At 43.2% G+C, this 23,664-nt stretch overlaps 1 protein-coding gene and 1 long non-coding RNA gene across 9 annotated transcripts in view; one reads left to right on the top strand and one right to left on the bottom strand.

Annotated features, from left to right (window-relative positions):
• Window positions 1-1,972: 1,972 nt before the first annotated feature.
• On the top strand, window positions 1,973-23,291 carry LOC308468066. 3 transcript variants are annotated; one of them, XR_013981434.1, is made up of 5 exons: window positions 1,973-2,440; window positions 5,679-5,789; window positions 15,869-15,958; window positions 19,207-19,358; window positions 22,441-23,291. It is a non-coding gene; the product is annotated as an uncharacterized lncRNA (long non-coding RNA). The 3 variants fall into 3 exon arrangements; XR_013981435.1 differs by lacking the exon at window positions 1,973-2,440 and adding an exon at window positions 2,466-2,716; XR_013981436.1 differs by lacking the exon at window positions 1,973-2,440 and adding an exon at window positions 4,679-4,782.
• The window catches only part of TRPC5 (transient receptor potential cation channel subfamily C member 5), a 171,756-nt gene continuing 164,056 nt past the window's right edge, over window positions 15,965-23,664 (bottom strand). For all 6 annotated transcript variants that reach the window (XM_080989756.1, XM_080989757.1, XM_080989759.1 and 3 more), the window contains 2 exons: window positions 20,251-20,340; window positions 15,965-18,890 (listed from right to left, as the gene is read on the bottom strand). In XM_080989756.1, the coding sequence (XP_080845882.1) occupies window positions 18,159-18,890; window positions 20,251-20,340 (822 nt within the window). In that variant the 3' untranslated portion in view covers window positions 15,965-18,158. The remainder of the gene's footprint in view (window positions 18,891-20,250; window positions 20,341-23,664) is intronic.

The raw sequence follows: 23,664 nt of genomic DNA, 5'->3' as shown, positions 1-23,664 counted from the left end.
GTTTGAAAACCAAGGTGTGGCTTCTGATTGGTTGCAGGAAGCTCCTGCAGTAAAGCAGAAGCCGTGTAGGATGTTCAGCTTCCAAAAAATGTTTGCAGACTGGAACACTTCCGGGTTTGTAGCGTTCGGGAGCCAATTTGTTAGGGAGCCAAACCCTTCGAGAACCAAGGTACCACTGTATATCCAAACCATGATTCCCTCCTTGCATTATTGTGTATGGTGGTGGTACTTACTGCTACTGTTACAGGAACAGATGTAAGCAGTGGTTTTTTATCTAAAAATATGTTTAGGGGTACAGTACTCTCATTTTCCTACTCATATTGAAATACTGCCTCTCAGTGAGGCCAAACTTAGATTCATAAAATGTTTAGGGGTATGCGTACCCCTGCATCCCCCCAGAAAAGAAAGCACTGGATGTAAGAAATCTTGACTATAGCACATCCCCTCTGCTTTGTGGTTCTTGCCCATCATTTTGTGTGTGTGCATATTTTTAGCCACTGGATGGTGCTGTAGTGATGTTTTTGTTTCTGGCAAGTTTCAAATAAGCATTTTCAGGAGAAATGTTGCAAGTAGGCAAAACGGCTGTGAATTGAATAGTTCCTTTGTCAGTCATTTCTCTGCCACATTTTCCATCAAGGTTTTTTGTTTCCAGTGAAAACTGACTTTCTGCAGTGGTGAGGTTCGTTCCCGCATTTTCAGATAAGTTCTTTTCCCTGCACATATGCTAAAAACTATGCTGACCTCCTTGTTTTTTGAACCGTGACTTCTTAGGATTTATACTCTTAGCAGTGAAAGACAAAGTAAAAATAATTGCTGTTTTCTAGAAAAAGAGGTGCTGGAACTCACAATGAATGCCTCCATTGTTCTCTTAGTAATGGTGCCCACCTGAGAGGTACTGGAACTGAGTTCTTGCTGAAAAAAGCCCTGGTAAAAATAATACAACACCTGGCAGAATGTGAAGCACTGAGTGGATACAGACAAATAGATGCATGGGAGTAACCTAATTAGATCACCTAAGCCCGCTTAAGAAAAGGCAGTATCAAAGCTCCTCTCCTCTCCTTAAATAAAGGCCTGCCCTAATGACAGAAATGAAGGGACCAAGTGGCTTCTCATTGGGAAAGAGTTGCACAATGCATGGCCAACACAGCTTTATGTACTTACCAGCTGATGTTTCCAGTGAGTGCCCAAGCAGGACCTCAGATGTCGACTTCAGATCACAAGCAAGCTCAGTGGTGTAAGCCATCCTTCAGGTAGCCTAAACTGTTTAGGGCTTTGAAATGATATTCTGTGCATATGGGTTAGGATCTGTATTATGGACTTGTATGCTTTATCATCCTGAGTTGATGCTTTTCTTTTTAAATATACATAATTCTTCCTGTGCCTTCCCAGTATCACCCACTTTCTGTTCAATCTGATTGTGTTGCTGGGTACAGAGAGGGAGTTATTGTTCCTCTCCACTCCTGCCACCCAACCTGCCCAAGGGTAAGAAACTCAATTTGGGGAGGGGTGGTGGATGGAGACAATTTTAGGTGTGGGAAGTATTTATTTTTATTTTACTTACTAAATTTGTATACCATCCTTCATTCGAAGACCACAGGGCCGTTCAAAACATCAAAACATGAGGCTAGATCTGTACAGCGTCGCGAAAGATCAGACTTCCACATAAAAATACAAAATTGAAAACACAGAATATATAATAAAGCAAAGCCAAACAAATTAATAACCCCTTGAAGCGCTTGAAGAACTTGTTACTTGTGAGTTCCAGTAAAAAACCAATCTACGTTTTCCAGTGTGGATTCCAGCTTAGTTGTCTGCCAGCCTTGGCACTTCCCGAGTATTCAAATGCATTAAAATAATAATAATAATATTTATTTATACCCCACCCTCCCCAGCCAAGGCCGGGCTCAGGGCGGCTAACAAGCAATAATAAAAGTTGAATGAATACAACTTAAAAACAATATTAAAATACAACATTAAAATATTGAAACATTAAAATATTAAAATGCAGCCTCATCACAGGAGGAGAAAGGAAAAAGAAAAAAGAAAGGGGGAGGGAATCAAATTGGCTCCAAGCCAAAGGCCAGGCGGAACAACTCTGTCTTACAGACCCTGCGGAAAGAAATCAGATCCTGCAGGGCCCTGGTCTCATGAGGCAGAGCGTTCCACCAGGCCGGAGCCAGAGTTGAAAAGGCCCTGGCTCTGGTTGAAGCCAATCTAACTTCCTTAGGGCCCGGGACCACTAGGGTGTTGCTATTTATGGACCTTGAGGCTCTCCGTGGGGCATACTGGGAGAGGCGGTCCCGTAGGTACGAGGGTCCTAGGCCGTGAAGGGCTTTAAAGGTCAAAAGCAGCACCTTAAATCTGACCCTGTACTCCTCTGGGAGCCAGTGCAGCTGGAAAAGCACTAAATACATTTAAAAGTGGATATTTTGGGAGAAAAGTATGCATTTTTAAAAATTATGTACAGTTAAATGCAAGTGTCTGCATAAGGAGAATTTGCAGATTAATGTGAGATCAAGACAGAATGGCATTGTGGGAAAGGTAGCATGGGCTGGAGACCATGAACAGGAGTTGCTTCCCTCTCCTTGTTAGGTTCTTCCTTTTCCCGTGAACTCACTAAATAAAGAAGGGGGAAAGCAGCGGCTGCTTTCCTCTGTGAAGTCAGTTTTGCTGGTTTGAATATGGGATTTGGCTAAAGGTTAAACAATTGCAGGGGGTAAGGGCTGTCCCTGGGAATTGGATGCAGTTGTTATGAAATGGCAGCCTGCTGAAGGTGTGCAGATGTGCTTCTCATATGCTCTGCTCCTGTGTTTGTAAACAAAATGTGTATTATACACCATTGATTTCCAGTGTTCCCTGGGACTTCTTGTCCCTTAGAAATGGGGAGCACATTAAGAATAAGGCTTCCCATCTATCTCTGTTTATCAATGCACCTATATTGGTTCACACATCCTATTATTCAGATAAATTTCAAGTTTATAGTGGTTTAATTCACCAATGGTTTCTTTCTGCTGGGTGGAGAATATTTCCTCAAGGAAACCACAGATTACCAGAGCTTAATTTCTGGATCCAGGGCAGAGATTGATTTCTGATAGGAAAAACAGTCAGTGAGTTCAAGGAAAATGAGTGAATTTGGTTGCTTTGGATATGTTGGGCACAAGCAGTCAGCAATCCAAACAGTTTATTGATTGCCTTCATCACGGAGATTCTCTGCTTATTGGGCATATTGAACTAGATGATACTCTTGAGTAGACCCATTGAATTGAGTCACATTTTTTTATTTCAGTGAGTCTACTCTGAGTATGATTAACACTGGTTATCACACATTGTTTTCACAACTTGTAAAAATTCATTTCTTTCCAATCCAAGATCCCAAATCTATGCCTGCCTTCTCACTTTTCAGCTTGTCAGTTTCTGTGTAGTCCAGTACTTTACTAAGCCAATTTTCTAGTTGCTATTGATACAGACCTCCAGAGCTAACCAAAGAATAACCTATGTGGCTATAAAAAGATTTTGAATAGTATTTTGACCTTGATGATTATCTTCCCAATAGTTCAGTATAAAAATCTAACAAACAAATGAAACAAATCCCTTGAACCCAGCAAGACTGAATATGATGGCATCACTATCAAAGAGAGAACATTTAAATCTGTGACAAGTTATTGATGCTGAGTTCTTCCATCAGTGTTTAAAGACCTTATTTAATCTTGCTAGAGTTATATACCAGTGGTACCCATAGTTTGGCTCCAGCTTTCTTAAAGGCAAGCCACAGGAAATCTCCTTAATTGAGTTATACATTTTGCACCAGATTATGCCCAATATAGCAGTTTCCAAATTGCTGGCCCAGAACTATCTGAGATTCCTTTTAATTCTCCATCTTCGGGTTAATTTATACATTTGGGTCATCCTACTTTTCTTCCCTGTGCATTTTCCCATTAAGTCCTCAGATAAGTTTCTTAATTGCCTTCCCCTTTTTGTAAAAGCAAAACAATTACCTAGTGAAATTATTGCTGCCTAATCGCTTTCTACACAGCCCCTCACTTTGCTGCTGGTGGGGTGTGTGAGGACGATTGGAAGAGCATTTCTGTGTATAGTTATTTCCCTCTATCTTATCTTATCAAGGAGTGAGAGAATCCTTTTTTTGGGGGGGGGGGGTTAATGTAGGACAGAGTGTGGGGGCCATTGAGTTAATTTTATTAGGTTAATAAAGTAACCACAAGTACTGGTCCATCTTTATTTCCACTTTAATTTTTTTTAGGAAAGCCTCCTTCTTGTTCACATGTAGGGTCATATAATCATGTTAGGATCCCAGGCTGAAAGAAAGTACAGTGGTACCTCGGGTTAAGAACTTAATTCGTTCTGGAGGTCCGTTCTTAACCTGAAACCGTTCTTAACCTGAAGCACCACTTTAGCTAATGGGGCCTCCTGCTGCTGCTGTGCCGCTGCTGCACAATTTCTGTTCTCATCCTGAAGCAAAGTTCTTAACCCGAGGTAATATTTCTGGGTTAGCGGAGTCTGTAACCTGAAGCGTATGTAACCTGATGCGTATGTAACCCAAGGTACCACTGTATGTAACTGGCCCAGGGTCACCTAGTGAACTTCATGGCTGAGTAGGAGTTTTAACCTGGGACTCCACCATCATAATCTGACACTCTAACCATTGCACCTCACTGGATCTCTGAAGCAGTTGTTTGTTCATTCATGTACTTGGGGGGATATCTAATCACTGCATCCTCTTCAGACCCGAAAGTTGTGCAATTCTTCTACAATTTAGGCGTTTAAGTAAGTGCTTTTTTAAAGAAAATCACTTCAGTTTTAATTTTGATACTTCTACACCATTTTCCTCCTTAAAATCACATTTTGATTCCAGGTCTATTTAGAAGACAGTTCTGGTAAAGGGGTTGGGCAAATGTCAACTCTTGTTAGATGGCTTGGCTGAAGGGCCTCTCTACCTCTCTGGGGTAGAGCACTGCCATTCTAGGCAGTGAAACTTAATTTTTGCAAATTTCTTCAATGAGGGGTCTTAAAAATGTGGTTTGGGGTGTGAGGAATTCAAATCTGCCAGTATTTATGTGACTGGACAACATTTAGCTTGGTAAATCTACGTTTGATTAAAAAGCACATAAACTGCTCTCAGAAAACCCAAGAATTTTAATTTTATTGCCAGTAATGCTATAAAAAATAGTTTCTGTGCATAAAATATATCCTACTAAGCAAACAACATTACCTTGTAATCATGAAACAACATTAGAAAGTAGTGACATAAATTAATAAGAAATATAAGCAACAAGTTTCATGTCTTGCTTTGATTTGTTCTTGGACATAAGCCGCTGACTTGCTTCTTGGCCTCTGATGTAGCCCTCATGTTTCTCATGTGTATGCACCCTGCCTGTTGCCTCTGTGGCTTGTTTCACATTGTGCGATTGAGGGAACTTTTCATGTGGTCCTAAACCAACAGGAGAGCAATGGGGTACAGTCATACCTCGGGTTGAATGTGCTTCAGGTTGAGCGTGTTTGAATTGTGCTCCGCGGCAACCCGGAAGTAACGGAGCATATTATAGAGCAAATCTATAATATGGAACAGAACTCACTGGCAAAGTTTTGGTAGCTGTTGAATGGAGTTAGCCTGCAATCACATATCTATCTAAAACTTGTTTTTCTTGCCTTGACCTTCAAAGCACTATCGCCAGAACTGCTCAGATCCTGTGATGTTGGCAACGTGCCATCGCTCCATCCAACGGGCACTTTCCATCCATTTGGTTCATCTGCACCTTGGGCTCCCACTAAAGGTAGGGGGAAGTGGTTTTCTTGAAATCCCTGTGGACAGCAGAACGCGAGGTCAATATCTGTAACTCCATTGGCATGCATGCAGTGATGCAGAAGCATTGGCATTCTCATCTGACACAGCACATTCCCTTACTCAATGCATGTAAAAGTACTCAGAGCTTTGGTTCTCCACCAAAGACTCTTAGAAAGACTTTTCTCAATGGGTAGAGTAACTAGTTTAAGCAAGGTAGAGTATAGGGTGTGTGTTTCTCATTGTCTTGGCGCAGCTAAGCCCTAGTAAACTGGGGAGTGTTATTACTCTAGGACAAGATCTAGGTGCAAGGGCTGCATGCCAGTGGTGGGCAGGGCTAGAGGCAAAGGTGGGTAGAACAATCAGCGTGCCCATTTCTACAGTAGGCTACATTCCAGCCATGCAGAAGTCACTGGTTTTGTCTCTGTCTCTCGCTCTTGGCAAGCAAAGGGGCATGATCACAGTTCAAGCTGGGACAAAAGCACTGGGACTGGGGTAATGAGGAAAGGTGACCTGTGGAGAGACACCCCCCCCCAAGCACTGGACAGAGGAGCCTGAGATTCTGCATTGCTGATCTTGGGAGCACTAAGACCAGGGGTAAACCTGGTAATCAGTTCGCCAGAAGCGGCATAGTCATGCTGGCCACATGACCCGGAAGCTGTACGCCGGCTCCCCTGAGCGAGATGAGCGCCACAACCCCAGAGTCGTCCATGACTGGACGTAATGGTCAGGGGTCCCTTTACCTTTACCTTTACCTTTACCATACACACAATGGAGCAGTCAGACTTTGCTAATTATGAGGAGTAATTACTTTGGATTAGAGACCCACTTGTATTATCCAGTTAAGATTCTTGCTAGTTTCTGATTTCTAAGACTATCCATATTTTTCCCCTTTGGGAGGAGAAAACAGCTTTTTCTATCAAGAGTAATAGCCGGGGTGTGGGGTGTGGGGAGAGACAAAGAAAACAAGAAAATCTTTGGGAGAAACATCCATGCAACTGGGCAGCAGTTGACCCAAAGAAATATCTCTTAATGTATGTTAAGGGAAATGTTGGCACACCTTAAAGCGCATAGAGCCGTTAAATCGTTGGGGTGACTAGATTGGGTATTAGCTATGTACTTTGCCATTACTAAAAACAATCTAATTTTGTGGCTTTGCCTAATAATCATAATAATAAAGCCAGTGCCTTGCTTAGATTCTACCGTGAGTCATTCTGCAAATACACATTTTGGCAGGAATGTTAACTATCATGACTACTGATGTTTATCAGCTATGCAAATTACAATACATTGTGCATTGGGCTGCAAGATTGAATCAGATAAATTCACCAAATTTAGCTTATCCATCAGGCGATTTTTAATGAGGGGGAGTTGGGAGTAGAGTCTCCATGTCTTTTTCAGGCTGTTTAGGGGATGTAAAAAAAAAAACCTGAAGTCTGTCTCTAACACTGGTTTGTAGTTTTTGTTAATTGATAATAGACCACATTTCTCTTTGGCGTCTTCATGAACGTTTTACTTTTAAAAGTTAGGCAATTAATCAACGAAAAGCTATTTAATCAGTTTGTATCTCTGGTGACAAAGTAGATAGTTTTCCAATGCTTTTCTTAATTATCAGCTTCTTTTACAAAATAAAAGGGCTTGAGAAATACTATCCACTGTTATATGTTGAATATCTCTCTCCCCTGCCTCTCTCTCTCCTGGGTGCAGGATCCTTGTCAGAATCGCAAGTTCCTGCTCATAGTCTACTTTTTTTGAAGAACCCCAGAACCCTATTTTTGTACCACAGCATGGTGCCAGCTACCAGGTAATGCATTTGCACCATGAATGCCGTGCCATTCCCAATGAGGTCACATCCAGGGCACCACATGGCGCAACTAGTTATCCGTAAAAGAAGAAATTTCCAGTTGCCAAGCATTCCTGTGTTTCTTTTATATGTTTCATTTGACATAATGATTTATTATATTGAGGACGGGAAAGTCTATATATTGTGGGAAAGAATTACTGCACTAATGGTTGGGGATTAAAGTGCACTAATAAGCAGCAAATTTAAAAAACTACAACCCAAAATTAGTCTGGTTGTCTCTCACTGAGTGAAGGAGCCTGGAAGAGAAATTCATCTGGATTTTCTGGATGGTGAAAGAGCAGGTGAGAGATGGGCAAGTCTGTCACCTTTGGTTTTATTTCCCCAAACACAAGTTCAGGTCTCCGCATTTCCACATCAGTTTGATAATATTTTTTTAAATCCCATGAAAATTCATCAGCATCTTACTGCTATTTTAGCCTAATGCACATATCTGTGAATGCAGTTTTGTCTAAAATACATTTTTTGCAAAGCCCATTATTCCCAATATAATGCATTTTTGCATGTTTACTAAGATGCATTTTTTTACCCTATGCACTTTGCCCTAGTACAGTTATGCAGGGGCCGCGTTCCAGGAATTGCATGTAAAGCCAACATTGCATTTGGTCAAAAACACATTAGGTGCAATGGTGAGTGGGGCTGTCAAAGTCTTCCCACCCACCCCGGAAGTCTTTCCCCCTTTTTAATTTGCCAAGCACCTAAAGCTTGAATGTACACAAGTTAAATGCCCATAAGTTGCAGACTTGCTGTATACATACTTTTGTACACATTACTTGGATGGAGAAAAGTACAAGATTTGGAGTGCAAATTTTGAAGGCTGGCTGTGTTCCTGTTTGTGTGTCTATTACATAGGCTTGCCTTTAAATGCAAACTGAATCTACGGTAATTTCTCCCCATCCCTAGCAGGGGTGCAGAAAAACCTAAGTCCTTCCTATTTTAGGAAGCTTCAGAGTAACAGAAGTGGCAGCAAGACTCTGGTGTCAGCTTTGTTTTATAGTTACTGGGACAAGTTTGAGTATACAGTTGAGCTGTATTTATAGCTGTAATTCACTGTTCTGGATAAGATACTGAACAGAATTGCCTTAGTGCAACTTCGCCTGAAGAATTTAAATGTCTGTGGGTTTGCAGGACACATGCCTATGTGGTGTTTTCATTCATTTGTCTCTAGATTTTAAACTAGGTCTGCAGACCCAGGCCAGGTGGTTGTTGAGAGCACATTGTTCTTTTTTGGCAGTGAGTGGGAAAGCAAGCTCCCTGCGGCTTCCCCTTTGGGCAACGGATGGGGCCATTTTGTCTTTTCCTTTGCTGTTATATTCTTCCCAGAAACAGCTTTCCAGTGGTCCGTATATAGTCATCAGGCCAGTGGCAGAGGCCAAGGTGGCTGAAATATACTCAGAGTCGCAAAGTGATTTCATGCTCTTTATTCAGCTCATAGTGGTGAGGAGGAATGAATGAAAGTCCCCTCAAAGTATCTGCTTTATATACATTATTTACACAATGGGCTGCACATGATTGGCTAATTCTGGAATTCTACTGTAAGCCAATCAGGTTGTGGATTCACTTATATCTGGAGCATGATTGAGTGGTTCCTGCCAACCAATCATACTGCTGCATTGTTCTAGGACCAATCAGACTGCTGCATTCTGAATCCTATTGTTCTAGGACCAATCAGACTGCTGCAGTTTGGATCCTATTCAACTCAGTACATAACACCCCTCCCCTCTAAGTTCCAGTCCTGCTCGGGAGGTCGCATTCATAGTCCTCGAGGTACACCGGCGGCCTACGTGTGCGTTGCGGCCTGTGGTGTTCCCTGGTCCGGGGTTCAGGTTCTGGCTCGTGTTCCAAGGATGCTGGCGGTGATGGGCCTGTTTGGTCTGGCGCAACCGGCTCGCTCAGTCGTGGTTCTGGTTCCGGTGTCCTTTCGGCCTCGCGGGTCCTCTCTGTATTTACTGATTCTGCCTTTCCTGCTGGCCCCTCCTGCTCTATGGGCCTCACTGCCCCTCTGTTCCCTTGGGACTCCTCTGACCTTTCCTCCTCCTGGTTTTCTCCTGGGAATCGTCGCCGTATCTGGTCGCAGTGGCGGCGCCAGCATTGCTCCCCATCTGTTAGCACCTCGTACGACACGGGGCCAGTGACCCTGGTGACTGTGGCGGGTACCCATGCTGGGCCTGCCCCAAAATTCTTTGCATACACTGGGTCCTGGGCCTCGAAGGTCCGGGGGTTCCTGCCTTCCCCCACCACTACCTCATCCTGAGCTCTATCACGGTGAAGGCGGTCCAATCTGATTGCAAGGCGCCGACCCATTAGTAGTTCAGCGGGGCTCCAGCCAGTCGTTGAGCTGGGGGTGCTGTGCTGTGCTAGAAGGAATGTGGCAAGGCGGTACTCCCAGTCCCCTTGCGTCATGCGGCGAAGGGTGTCCTTGGTGGTCCGCACCATGCGTTCTGCTTGGCCATTGGTGGCAGGGTGGAACGGCGCCGAACGGATGTGGCGGATGGCGTTCTGCGCTGTGAAGGTTTGGAATTCTCCTGACGTAAATGCAGTCCCGTTGTCTGAGATGAGAGTGTCAGGGAGCCCGTGGGTTGCAAACAGCCTGCATAGTACCCGGATGGCTGCAGATGTAGAAGTGGACGGTACCAGTGCGACTTCCAGCTATTTGGTGTAGGAGTCCACCACTATGAAGAAAGTTTTCCCCTGAAAGGGGCCAGCGAAGTCCACATGCAGGCGTGACCATGGTGCTCGGGCGGACTCCCAGGACTGGACTGGGGCCCTTGGGGGATCTGGGCGGGATTCTTGGCAGGCCTGGCAGTGTTTGACCCAGGCCTCTATCTCTCCGTCGATCCCTGGCCACCACACACAACTCCTGGCAAGGGCCTTCATTCTTACTACCCCTGGGTGTGTCTCGTGTAGGGCTGTGAGGACCCTTTTGCGGAGAGGCTGGGGAACAACGACCCTGCTTCCCCATAACAGGCACCCCTTGTGGGCCGACAGTTCATGTTTGCGGGTTGTGTAGCCAGCGAATTCTGGCCCAGGGCTGCTGCTGCTGAGGTCTTCGTGGTGGACCCTCGGTTGGGATGGCAGGCTCGGCCGTGCCTCTTGCGTCGACCTCTTGGCAGCTTCCGTTGCCAGGGCCTCCTCCAGAGCGACCTGGAACGTTAGGTCCTTCTTAGCGTAGAGGCGTCGTTGCAGCTTCTCATCCTTCAGGCCACCGACGAGGCGGTCACGAAGCATGTTCTCCAGCTCTGAGAAGTTGCAGAACCGGGCGGCTTGGCGGAGAGAGGTCACAAACCCAGTTATGGTTTCCCCAGGGGCTTGCCGCTTTGCGTAGATGGCATTTCGACGAGCCACCACTGAGGACTGCGGCGAAAAGTGCCCCTTCAGCTGTTCCATTATTGTTTTGTATGGAACAGTAGCGACGTCTTCAGGCGCAAGGAGATCCCGGGCGATTTCAAACGTCTCCTCTCCGCAGACACTGAAGAATATCGCCCTCTTCTTGGCATCTTCTTCGTCAGTGACCCCTTTGGCTTCTAGAAGGAAGGTGAAACGGGAGGCGTATGCTTCCCAGTCTCCAGATGCTGGGTTGACCGGCGAGAAGCTGCTGTCGGTTGCCATTCTGAGTTCCTTGTGTCCCGGAGCTGAAGCCTGGATACACGGTGCGAGGCAGCGGTGCGGCAGGTGGCGGTGCTGCGGTGCTGTGTGTGGCAGTGAGCTCAGCGGAATCCCATCCTCGTCGCCAGTGAAATATACTCATAACAGTGGCCTTTCCTTCAATTCTGTGCCAGGACAATGCCTTGGTTTTAGAGTTTACAATTAAGCTAAAGTATGCATTTATTTTATTTAAATCTCACCATTCCTCCAAGCAGGTAAATATGGTGTACATGGCTCTCCCTGCCCATTTCCCTGCCTCACAACAACCCCATGAAGTAGGTTGTTGTTGTTTAGTCGTTTAGTTGTGTCCGACTCTTTGTGACCCCATGGACCAGAGCATGCCACTGCCTCCACTGCCTCCTGCAGTTTGGTCAAACTCGTGTTTGTAGCTTCGAGAACACTGTCCAACCATCTTGTCCTCTGTCGTCCCCTTCTCCTTGTGCCCTCCATCTTTCCCAACATCAGGATCTTTTCCAGGGAGTCTTCTCTTCTCATGAGGTGGCCAAAGTATTGGAGCCTCAGCTTCACGATCTGTCCTTCCAGTGAGCACTCAGGGCTGATTTCCTTAAGAATGGATAGGTTTGATCTTCTTGCAGTCCATGGGAAGTAGGTTAGGCTAAGAAGATCCATGAAACTCACCACCCTTTTAGGTTGACTGTTGTTCCTGCATCCTTTCCTTTGTTTACCCAAGCTGGATTCACAACATTTACAGATGCTCCAATATTGATTAATTACTGGGTTACAGTAACTGATTTCCCAATGGGAGTCCGCTTTGTGGGTCTCCACAAGAGATTAGGACTTCCCAAAGCCACAACCCCTGGAGCATCCAAAACAACCGGGCCCCTCTGTTAATTTTGAAGGTCCTGTGAAACTCTCAGCTGCTCCTGTGAAACTCTCAGCAGCTCCTCAGTGTGGGTCCCAGTGGATGCTGCTGGGGAAGCTGTTGGAATCAAAGGAACTGGATGTGTGGGAGGGGAGGGCTATTTATGCTATTTGTTCTGCTTCCCCCATCCTCATAAGTACCAATGCATTTCTCAACACAGAGTTAGGTTGCTGATGAAACTGACCATATCCTCTCCCAAATTCCTAAGCATGTCCCAGATCAGATTACACACAGGCTCTTCTACATCTGGCCTGTTACCTCCCTGAGTAAGTTACCCTTACATCCCTTGCCCATCCCCCTCCTTAAGTCCTTATGTAAACACAACCTCTTGTTTCTGTTATGGTATCTGTCCATCATTCAAACCTGCCCAGGAAGTGGCTCCTCCTTTGCCAAAATCAAAATGGCCAAAAATTCCTCCACCAACCTATTTTTAAAAAAATGATATGTGTTTTTGTGTTTTTATATTGTAAACAATCCTGTGATCCTCAGATGAAGGGGGGGGTATAGAAATTTAATAAACAGTAGATAGCATCTTCAGTACTTAGCAGCTATAGATGATTCCTTAAGAACTGAGCTCTGCAGCCAGTTTCTGCTGCCTTCTACCTAGTAGATGAGTAAGATCTGACAATGAATGTTCCTCACATCCCAGCAGAGTACATGGTCTATTTAAAACTTGAGCATAAAGTTTGCTGTTAGACTACAGCATTTATTAATTTCTGGAATTAATGAAAAACATGAAATTAATTAAATGAAATTAATTATTGAAAACATGGTATTAATGAAAGACATGAAAAATTGTTCTAGTTTCTTGTTACACACTACACTGAGCCCACTAATTCTTTTGTTTAAATATAACTTTGCAGTGGGTTGCTGCAAAAATTAGAATGTGTGTCGGGGGGAGTGGAGAGAGTTGTTCTAGATTTTGCAGATACTTGAGCAAGGCTCCTGGACCAAAAAAATCAAGATGCTTCATTTGATATCTAGGAGCAACAGCATTCTAAGCCTCTCGGCTGGTTCGGCTTTGCATGATGTTTTTGTTGAGAAGTGAGGTGCTTAATAATTCAGATGCCTTGGAATTTATCCACAACTAGTTCTGACTGCTGCAAGATTCATCTACCCATATAATGCATTGTTAGTTTGCCAGGTAAAGCTCTTGGGGCCCAGCCAGCACCAGGTGACCTGAAAGGTCAAATGTTATGCATTCACAGTTGCTGTGCAGGTGATTTTTTTTCTTCCTTGGGTATTATTATTATTATTATTAATTCAAATGTGTATATTGCCCTTCATTCAAAGATCACAGGGCTGTTCACAACAGAACAGTAAGAAGAGATGGTTTTGTCCTTCAGGAAGTAAGAGATTTTGAGATACCTTTAGATAAACTGTATCATGGGAAGGTTTGTCGCTGAAGGGTACAGTGCATGCTTTGTAGGGGGAAACTTAGTGCCAGTTTCAGTGCCTAATATCAGCAAGCAGGTCTGTCTGGAAACCATGGGGAACTGCTATCAGTGTAGACAGTATTATCCCTGACAGATTTGACTTGGTTTTAAGTAATATACCATGTTCCTAATCCAAATTCTAGCTTGAAAGATGTTATGTACAGTTGGGGATATTTTATAATAGATGCACAGAGTTTAAGGATGTAGCTATCTAGTAATTGGACTAAGCAGGAAATTAACCATTGTATTCCACCAGATTATGTTTTTTTGTGAAAATGACCACCATAGGAACAGTTATATTGGTGGGCTGGGAGACGTGGGCCTGGTCTGAATCCAGACCAGACCATACATGACAGGCGGACAATCTAGATGAGATGGACTGGTTTGAATAGTGCTCTTGTGATTTGATCTCTTGCCATTTTTAGAAAGAGAGTGTTCCTTCCACTTCTATGCTCCAGCTGTTCATCTGCAGTTCTAACAGCCCCCAGATGCTCATCAACATAGGAACATAGGAAGCTGCCTAATCCTGAGTCAGACAGGTGGTCCATCTAGCTTAGTATTGCCTACACTGACTGCAGACCTTCCAAGTGTCCCTATTTTCCAGGGACATCCCTAATTTAGAGAAGTCGTCCTGGTTTCTGATTTGATCCCAGAATGTTCCACTTTTCCTTAGGATGTCCCTGTTTTCATTGGAGAAATGTTGGAGGGTATAGAGTTATGTGAATCCTGAGCCAAGGAGATAAGTAGGTATACAACCTTTAGAAGACACCTGAAGGCAGCCCTGTATAGGATTTTTTTGAATGTTTAACATTTTACTATGTTTTTATATACATTGGAAGCCACCCTGGTTGGCTGGGGCAGTCCAGTCAGATGGGTGGGGTACAAATAATAAAGTTATTGTTGTTGTTGCTGCTGTTGTTATTAAATGGGGCATCCCTATTTTAAAAACTGGTAGGTTTTTTGAAAATGGAAAATGGTAATGCAGACAACTCTAAATATTCCTGTTAATGCAAAAGTAATGCAAGATTGTTGTAACCTATTCTACTAGACCTACTCCCTGAAGAATGTAAAAAGAAAAGAAAAGCCACATACCTGCAGTGAAGTTGAACATTGGACGTGTTTGATCTTGTTATCAAGCTAGTCTCGGAAATTGTTGCAGACAACACTGTAATCCCATTAAGGTGTGCTTGCTAATGATAAATCCTGGGATGCAATAATAAAATGGATATTTGAAACATTTGGTGTCATTCTTACCATGGCTATTGAAATTGTATTACTCAGAACTTTGCATTTTGGTTGCTACAGGAAGCTGCAGATCCCTCCAGTTCCCTGGTGCCTCACCCCTCAGTCATATTTAGTAATGCAAAATATGTGAATACATGAATATTGCATGGTGAGTTTCCCCACTCCTGGAAGCAGCAGTCAATGGGGTGAAGTGTGTGTGTTGGGTGTAGCCTAGCCTTGTGTCATACCTTGAATGTTTTTTCCTTCCTAAATGGGTAATTTACCTACAGGGGTGGCTTCTGCTTGCAGGAGGGTGTGAGAATAACAGAAAGAGGACAAAATCCAGTTGGCAATTTAAATTGGACAGAGGGAGAAATAGAAATCTGAGCATTTCTAGCAGCAACTGGGAGATGCAGCTTTGTAGGGCTGAACAATTTGTCCTCTGGGGATCTGATGCAGGATTTGCAGCTGCTCATAGGAGGCTGTTTGCTTTCACTATGTTCTGCTTACATATTTGTAAATAAAGCAAATATTACAAAGGCACCTGAAGCCTCAAGTGTGCTTTCGTCCAAAGGAAACTAAACCCTGAGGTATTAGCCCTGGAGCTTCTCACAGCTTGCAGAACTGGAGAAGGATGTATGGCAATGACTTTACCCATGTTGTAAGTGCGTCAGCTGAATATTGTTGTGAATAGCAGTGTTCAGAAAGGGTAAGCTACTGTGCCAGAACAAGCACTTTAAATATCCAGGAATGGAAATGCTGTTCTAGAATCAATATAGCAAGGAATACAAGCCAGCACAGAATCTGACTCCTTTCCTGATAAATGCAATGAATGGTTCAAAACGGAGCAGTCATCTGAAAGACTTTGGCAAACCTACCCAATGAGAGCAATATAGGCAAGCTTGCCATGCAACTTTCAGGAAAGGCAGATCTCTGGGACTGGAAGGCCACTATATAGAGTTGCTAAATCATGGGGGTAAGGAATTGATTCTGAATAACACTGAACTTTGTTTCCATCACAGGCTTCACTAACCTGGTGCCTTCCAGAAGTTTTGGAGTTCAACTCCCAATAGCCCCACTCAGAAGCCTTATCAAGTGTTAATCCAGATAAGGTAAGATGTTTGCTCACAGTTATGAATGCGGTGAGTTTTCAGTTCGTATGAAACAGAGAAACCTTGCTTTAAAGTTCTCTATTTGATTTTGGGCCTGAACACATGTGCTCCTTAACTGTGAAATGGTCAGTACTACATGGCAGACACTTTGTTTTACAGGTGTGATCTCATGAAATAGATCAATTTGGGTGGCAAAATATAGCCCTGGGATTGCTGGAAGGGGTATATAATGACCTCTGCTAATCAAGGGGCTCCAGCCCTGCTTACGAGGACTATGGGGTTCTCTCTATTTCCCATGTGTGTATGCACAAAACTCTTTATCTGTGAGTTCTCTGGATAGGGACCACTATGTCATCTGCTGACAATTCAATTTTTATAAGTCACAGCAGGAGCTGCAAATGTGCTAGGTTTGTATTCTCCTCCCCATCCCAAAAGCCTTTTATCTAGGGGTGAGGTGGTTAACAGCAGTACTCAACCCAGGCTCAAATATTATAATCCAGGGCTGTGCAATCAGAACACAGGAATATGATGTTTCATATAACACCTGAGAAATTGTGTGTGGCAAAACTGTACTGTCAATCCCTTCTCCATGTGTCTCATCCAAGGGAGGTACAGAAGCTGATGACACAATAACAGGCTTTTTCAGTGGTGCCCTCAACACTTGTGGAATGCTGTCCCAAGGGAAATGTGCCTGGTGCCATTATTGTTAGTTTTTAGGCACGAGGCTAAGACATTTTCATTTGCTCAGGCTTCTGTTGGTTAAGTTTGGCTTGCCTTGCTTTTCTTTCAGTGGGGAAGGGCAGGATTTGTCCTTATTGTACTCATGGATGAGCATTTTAGGAATTTGGTATTGTGTTTTGTTTTTAAATTGTGTGTATTTTATTTTGGTGTTAAGTCACTTTGAAACTTTTTTTTTTTTTGGTATAAAATGACTAACAAATGCAATATAATAATAATCACTTGCAAGAGGTCCTCTGCTCTGGATGCACTGATTAGCTCATTGCCTAAAAATGCTGGTGTGTCAGCTTAGGGATGGGAAAAGCTCTCAGTTTTAGTTTCTCATTTTTTCCTCAATCTAAAGTTCAGTTATTCACATTTCCACATCAGTTTCTTAAGTTTTAAAAATTTTCAGCATTTTAGTGCATATTTCTCCTAATACACATTTTTGTATGCAAGTTTTCCTAATACACGTATTCTTGCAAGCAATTTCCACAAACATAATGCATTTGGGTGTAGTGTTTTCACTAATATATGCATTCATATGCACACTTTCCCCTAGTATATGCATTCTGTACACATTATTTGGTTGGAGATTTCAAAAAATTCAAAGGATGGCTGTGGTTTGTTTCACATGTTGTTTTAGGATGTGTGAATGAAGTATATTTGCTTAAATCCACACTAACCCCATTGTTATGTAAAATATAGACATGTGTTTGGATGTCAAACATGCTGAATAGCATTTGTGGGGGGAGGGTTTGCTATTTCCCTGGGACAATTGCAATGGCATACTACTATATCCGGATGGAGGGGTGCACGCGGAGGGATGAGAAAACAGAATATTTTGAAAAACATCTGATGCATGAAAACAGTAAGTTCCAGAACTCAGCTTTAACTCATTGTGGTAATAATTTACAATAAGAAAACAATATGCAACCTTAATAAAAGACATACAGTTGAGTTGAAATCATGGGAAGTTGTATTGCTTGAAAGCGAAAAGCTCATTATATATTTGAACCCTTAGCCTTGCCTGTAGTCTCAGCCTGGCTCTTGACTTCCAGCTAAGTCACTGAGCATCTGCTGATCCTAGTGAGCAGTAAACGGCCAGAAAAAAATGGAATGTAAAATGGCACAAAGCAGAGCTACTAACCAAGGTGAGGTTGGAAAAGAAGCAAATGCTTGAGAGGTTCTCCAGTGTTCTGTAACAAAAATATATAAATCCTAAAGAGATTGCAGGAGAAGAAAGAAAGGAACTGTATGAAGCAACCTTAGAATGTATTATATAGATTTTTGTGTGTTGTTCAAAGGATTTGGCCATTTGAATTAAGAATGCGGCTAAAACAATATGAATTCTGCACTCATCAGTAGAGACAAAATGGCGGGGCGGGGGGGGGGAGGAGACCTCCTAACTATGAATGATCCGTGATAGCAAACAGTTTCTAGTAATAGTTATGTTCTGCAGCAGGTTACTGAATAGCTGTACTTATAGGCGAGTGGTAACCTGTTCCTCCTGTCCATCTTTCCATTGGTTCCTAAACAAATCACAGGCGTCTCCCCACGAGTCAAAAACGTCCTCAGAGGAGTCTATGAGTTTGGAATTAGAGGTGCAGATGCTGGAAGCACAGTGAAGGGAACTGGAACAAACCGCAGGGCACTGGCTCTGTCCCGTATGTCTGACGTTCCTACTGTAGTCCACCTCATTGAGGTTAATTTCACTCTTGGAGCAGTTCTCGTCTCGCTCTTTAGCCATCTGAGAATACTTAATGTCTTGCCACATGAGGTGTGGCTGGATGACCCCATCGGAGATGGTGTACATGGGCTCTGAGTTTGGCTCTGGGAGGTGGCCATTCATCTTGGAAAAAAGGAGGCCCAGTCGCTTGAAGGACTCTTTCTTGGAGCTAGAGAGCCTTTGGACCCTGTTTCCATTGCGGATGAAGGAGCGCTTGTTGATCCCATTGCTTTTGGGCTTCTCGTTGACCATTTCGAACCCAGACATAGTCTTAATCAGAGCCGACACGTTGAAATCTTTCTTCTTGTTGGCTGTGCCAAAAGGAACGCTCTTTGCTTTGGATGTTTCTCCAGCAGTGTCCTCATTAGCGTCATCCTTCTGGGAGACTTCTGTGCTGCTGGTGGAATAGCTTCTCCGCTGGGGTTTTCGGTTGCCTAAGAGGTCAAGGACTTCATACCGGAAACTAGAGATATCCTGCTTTAATTCCTAGGGTGAGAGACAGGGAAGGGAAAAAATGAGTTAAACTCTAAAGATTTATCTGTCACGGGGGTGGGGGAATGGAGAGAGGTTGAACTCTCCTGAGAGAAGCTATGCAAAGTTCAAAGTTATGCAAATGAATTTTTCCACATCACTGTGTACAAGAATTGCAAACAAATCTTTTTCATTATTTAGAATCAGGAACAGAAGTTCAGCAGTTTTTGTTGAGGAAAAGAAAATCTGCAATATGATTTAGCCCCTTCATCTAAACATTAACCATGCACTTCCTTAGTCTTTCATGCACAAATCTTGCTGGGGAGGATAGAGTACCTGGGACCAGCAAAGATGTCTCACAATTTCAGAAACAGACTGGATAAAAATCTCAACTGAAAACGGCTTGTGGAAAAGGTGGCACCAAAAAGATAATAAGAGACAGCACCTGTCTGATGTGTAATGGGAGAGAGTTCCAAAAGTTAGGTACCACCACACTAAATGCCCAGCTTCTACATTGCATAAAACCAACCTTCTTGTGAGATGGTATCTGCAACCTTAGTATCCCCAAACCATTTAATTTTTCACAGGTTGTGAGCTGATGGGAGGAGATTAACATTCAGAAGAACACACACACACACATGCACACAAACCATGATCAGCACTTAACATTTTCACAGGGCCTTCCTTGCCTCCTCCCCATAGCCACCGCTTGGTTCTAGTAGGTGGTAAAGCATACACAAGCCTATGGCAATATTGGAGCCAGGCCTGAAAGGTACTAGGAAGAAGGGCTGTGATGTGGTGGCAGAGAACATGCATTGCATCCCAAAGAAGCCAGGTGAGACTGAAACACTGGAGAACTGCTGGCAGTCTGAGCTGGATAAACCAATGATCTGACTGGGTGGGAGGCAGCTTCCTATGTTCCTAAGAGCCTGCTAAGGTGCTGCCTGTTCCCATCAGGTTCCCTATTCCTCCTATACCCCAGGATTTATCTCCCCAGGCAAATACTTTTCTCTTTACACAGATTTTTGGTTCTTATTTTGAAGGCCTCTTTTAAAGGGATGGGATTGGTAAATCCTAATCTTTCTCCCCCTGTTCATCTGTTGTTGTTTTTTAATCTTTTCATTGGATTTTCTTAGCTGAGGAGTCAGTTTGGGTCCTGCTGTGAGAAACCCATCTAACAAATATAATAAAAAATGGAAGACATTTAAGTGACAATACCCAATAATCTAGGAGCGAGTCTAATAAGACTCAGTGGGACTTAACACCTGAGTTGATATGCATAGGAACATGCTGCAAATATTTACAATGTCAAACAATTTTTATGTTGCGCCTGCCATAATACACTAAGTGGGGAATGACAGTATCATATCATTACCTTAAAGTTTTCTTCGGTTAATCCTTCATTGGTTTTTGAATTTCTTATCATTGCTGCAATATATCTCTTCACCAAGTTCCTGATCACTTCCTGTAATGAAAAAGCACAAGAAAGCTAATTCCTTTGGAAGGCAATTTCCACAAACAAGGCTTCAATCCCTCTTCTGCTTTTCATGTAATTCAGATGTGAAGTCCAAATCCATCTGGAATGCCCATTTTTAAATTAAAAGATAATCTGTTTTCTAACCTGTTTAAAGAGCCTTCACCAATGACACCTTCCAGAGTGAAAGGCATTCATAGCGTCTCCTCTGAAGAGACACACAGGAATCAGCCTGGAAGTTTTAGCATGTGAAGCAAATGTTCCACCACTAATCCATAGTCTTTAAGTGTGTGGGGAATGTTCACTGCTAACTCATCCTATGACAATCCACACAGAGAAGGCATCACTCTAAAGTTATTCCATGCTATTTAACTTTTTGTTTTCTTAGTTCGTCTACCTCTGCTCATTGAAGCCATCTGTGCTCCCGAGAAGCTACTCTGGAGTGTTGCAGAATTCTCCTCCTTGTGGAGGGGATAATTGCCCACAATTATAATCGCATAGTTGGCTGTAGGGGGAAAGCAGGAAAGACTTTCCTGTTGGGAATGTACATTAACTGATCTTAGGATCCATGCTAGGCGGTTAACTAGCAATAATAGATGAAATGGCTGGGTAGCCATAAATTGTATTGCTTGCTTTATTGGAAAGAAAAGCACACTCAGTGAAAAGAAGTGAAACAGATGATATGAGTGGGCAAAAGCTCAGCCCTTTTTACCTCTGTTAGTGTTCAGTGAGCTGCGAAGGAAATACATTACTAGACTGCCCAGCCAAGCTGTGCCCATCTACTACAAAATGGTCTCATTTCATAACTCCTCTTAGTATCCTCCTATGAGAGGTCAAATGCTCAGGCAAGGCAACACCCCACACCCTTTCAAGCCTTCCATCCCTAGAGGGTCCTAATGCAGACTTTCAATGTTTGGGGATGTCAAGGCTGGCTGCAGCTAGCAGGAGAGCTAGCAGCTCCTTGTGTACAAGGGTGGGATTTATATTACTTTTGATGGCCAAGAGAGATAATTCTGGGTCTTTGGTTAGAGATAGGTTTGTTTCTGTAGAATGGTTTGTGAATATAGACTGCTGATAATTTTTCACATTCCCACCACATATGAATGGAAGTATCATTGTGACCACAAGCTTGCCAACATCTTTCAGAATATGTAGCAGCCAAACAGGGGTCCGATGCTAGCCTAGGAAAACCCTGAAGGAGGCTTCCTGTGTTTTGGTGGAAATTGTCTTAATAAGGGGGCAGGACCAAGTGGATTTATCTATTTGTATCCCTATACAGTCATACAGTCAGATTACAGACGCTTCAGGTTGCGTTTTTTCAGGTTACGGACCGCCAAAACCCGGAAGTACCGGAAAGGGCTACTTCCGGCTTTCAGTGGTTGTGCATGCGCAGAAGCGCTAAATAGTGCTTTGTGCATGCGCAGAAGCGCCAAATCGCAACCCGCGCGTGCGCAGACGCACCGCTGCGGGTTGCGGACGCTGCGGGTTGCAGACGTGCATCCTGCACGGATCACATTCGCAACCCGAGTGTCCACTGTATCTCCCTCCCACGCTCCTCTCAAGCCTTCTGAGGATACTACAAAGATATTAATAAGCAGTTTGTATAACTGCTACTCTGAGCCTTTCAGCTGCCCTGGGGTTTGCAAGCACATGTATTCAAATGGGGTTTGGGAATGAACGCCTTACCTCTTGGACAGTAAGGAGCTCATGAAAGGTCTAATGTGGGTCACTTGGAACCAAGTGCTGTATGTTATGTTATGTTAACCTAATTTATGTTAACCTAATTTATTGTGTAGGGCTGCCTCTGATATGCAGTAGTCCCTTTCAGTTAGGTCATTTACATGATACAACTCCTTGGACTTCTGGCCTTCATACTGACTGTTGTAAGACACTTTGGGAACCCTTTCTCCCTGTTGAAGAGCAGGCTAAAAATACTTTAAATAATAAAACAAAGAATAGATTATTTCCTCCATAAGAGTTCACTTATGGTGCAGCTACACGTCTTACAAGTGTGGCCCTTGGAAAGATCTCTGGAAAAATGAAAGTGCTCCCAGAGTTATCCTGGAAATCTTTATCTACCCAAACAGGAAGTGTTCTCCATTTCTGTGTTCTTCTACACTTAATGGGTATACTGGAAGGGGACACCATACAGAGCCAGAGACCATCTTGATTGTGGGTCCTGGAAGACCTGCCCCCTGCTTTGAAGGCCCTTTTCCACCAGGCCTGGAAGGGCAGGGCCAAGACTGACTCCAGCTACAAAAGCTGAGGCTGTTGAATGGACTCTTGGGCTGGGGAATTGCTTATGGGTTTTTGTTGAGGATGTGTGTTATTGCTTTTATTGATATTAATTTTTATAGCTTTATTTTGTATCATATGATTTACGTGGAAATTTTTTGATTTGCTGTATGTATTTTTTAATGTTTTATTTATTGTTTATGACTACTTTTCCTGTGTTGTAGTTATGTATTTTTTCATGTTGTAAGTCACCTTAAACATGCCAAATTAACTGCAGTAATTCTTGCAAGTAAAGTCTGAACTAGGGCTGTCGAGTTAATGGGATGGACATTAATTGAAATGCCTAATTGATTTGTGAGTCTAGTGATAAATAAACTGGGTGCACTGCAAAAAAAATTATTATACAAGCTTAAAAAAACCTTGATTATTAGAGCGATTTAAATAATTTAATATAAATGATTAATGAATATGCTTACAGTTTTTTGTGAAACTGATTTATCCCTTCAGTTATCTTATTGGTTTACTTTGTCAAATGAACTTACTATGCAAACTAAGTGCTTTAATTTACATTAGGATATAGCACAGTTTATTGCATTTGTTAAGTCACACTCATTGAGGCTGCAACAATCATATGTACAGTCACTAGGAAGCAAATGCTATCAAAATCTGTTGGGCTTGCTTCTGAATAAAATTGCATAGGAGTGGAATTGTGAAAGGTGTGGAATATGTTCTGAGCATAAGATAAGTATATTTTTGCTGGATGAGACGAACATCCAAATAGTCCATCACTGCAAGCAGGATATTAAGGTAATGACCCACATTTGTACTTGAAAAATTCTGTAGTAGAGACATCCTGACCCTGAATATGGGAGTGCCATTTAGGTATTGACATTGATGTCACCTGATACATGGGATCCTCCTTAACAAGGGTCTTGGTTGCGCGTGGACCCCTAAGTCACCCCCGCTGGGAGAGTTGTTGCCGGGCATGGCCCAAGCCTTAACCATTGGACCCCAGGATCATGCCAGGTTGTTTGGGCCAATTGGGGCAGTTGGCGTGATTCCTGGGGCCTATAAAAGCAG

The sequence above is a fragment of the Podarcis pityusensis genome (genome assembly GCF_964106645.2).
Source record: "Podarcis pityusensis genome assembly, chromosome: Z".
NCBI lineage: Eukaryota > Metazoa > Chordata > Lepidosauria > Squamata > Lacertidae > Podarcis > Podarcis pityusensis.
The sequence above is the reverse complement of the archived record's forward strand: the minus strand, read 5'-3'. Positions and strand labels throughout refer to the sequence as shown.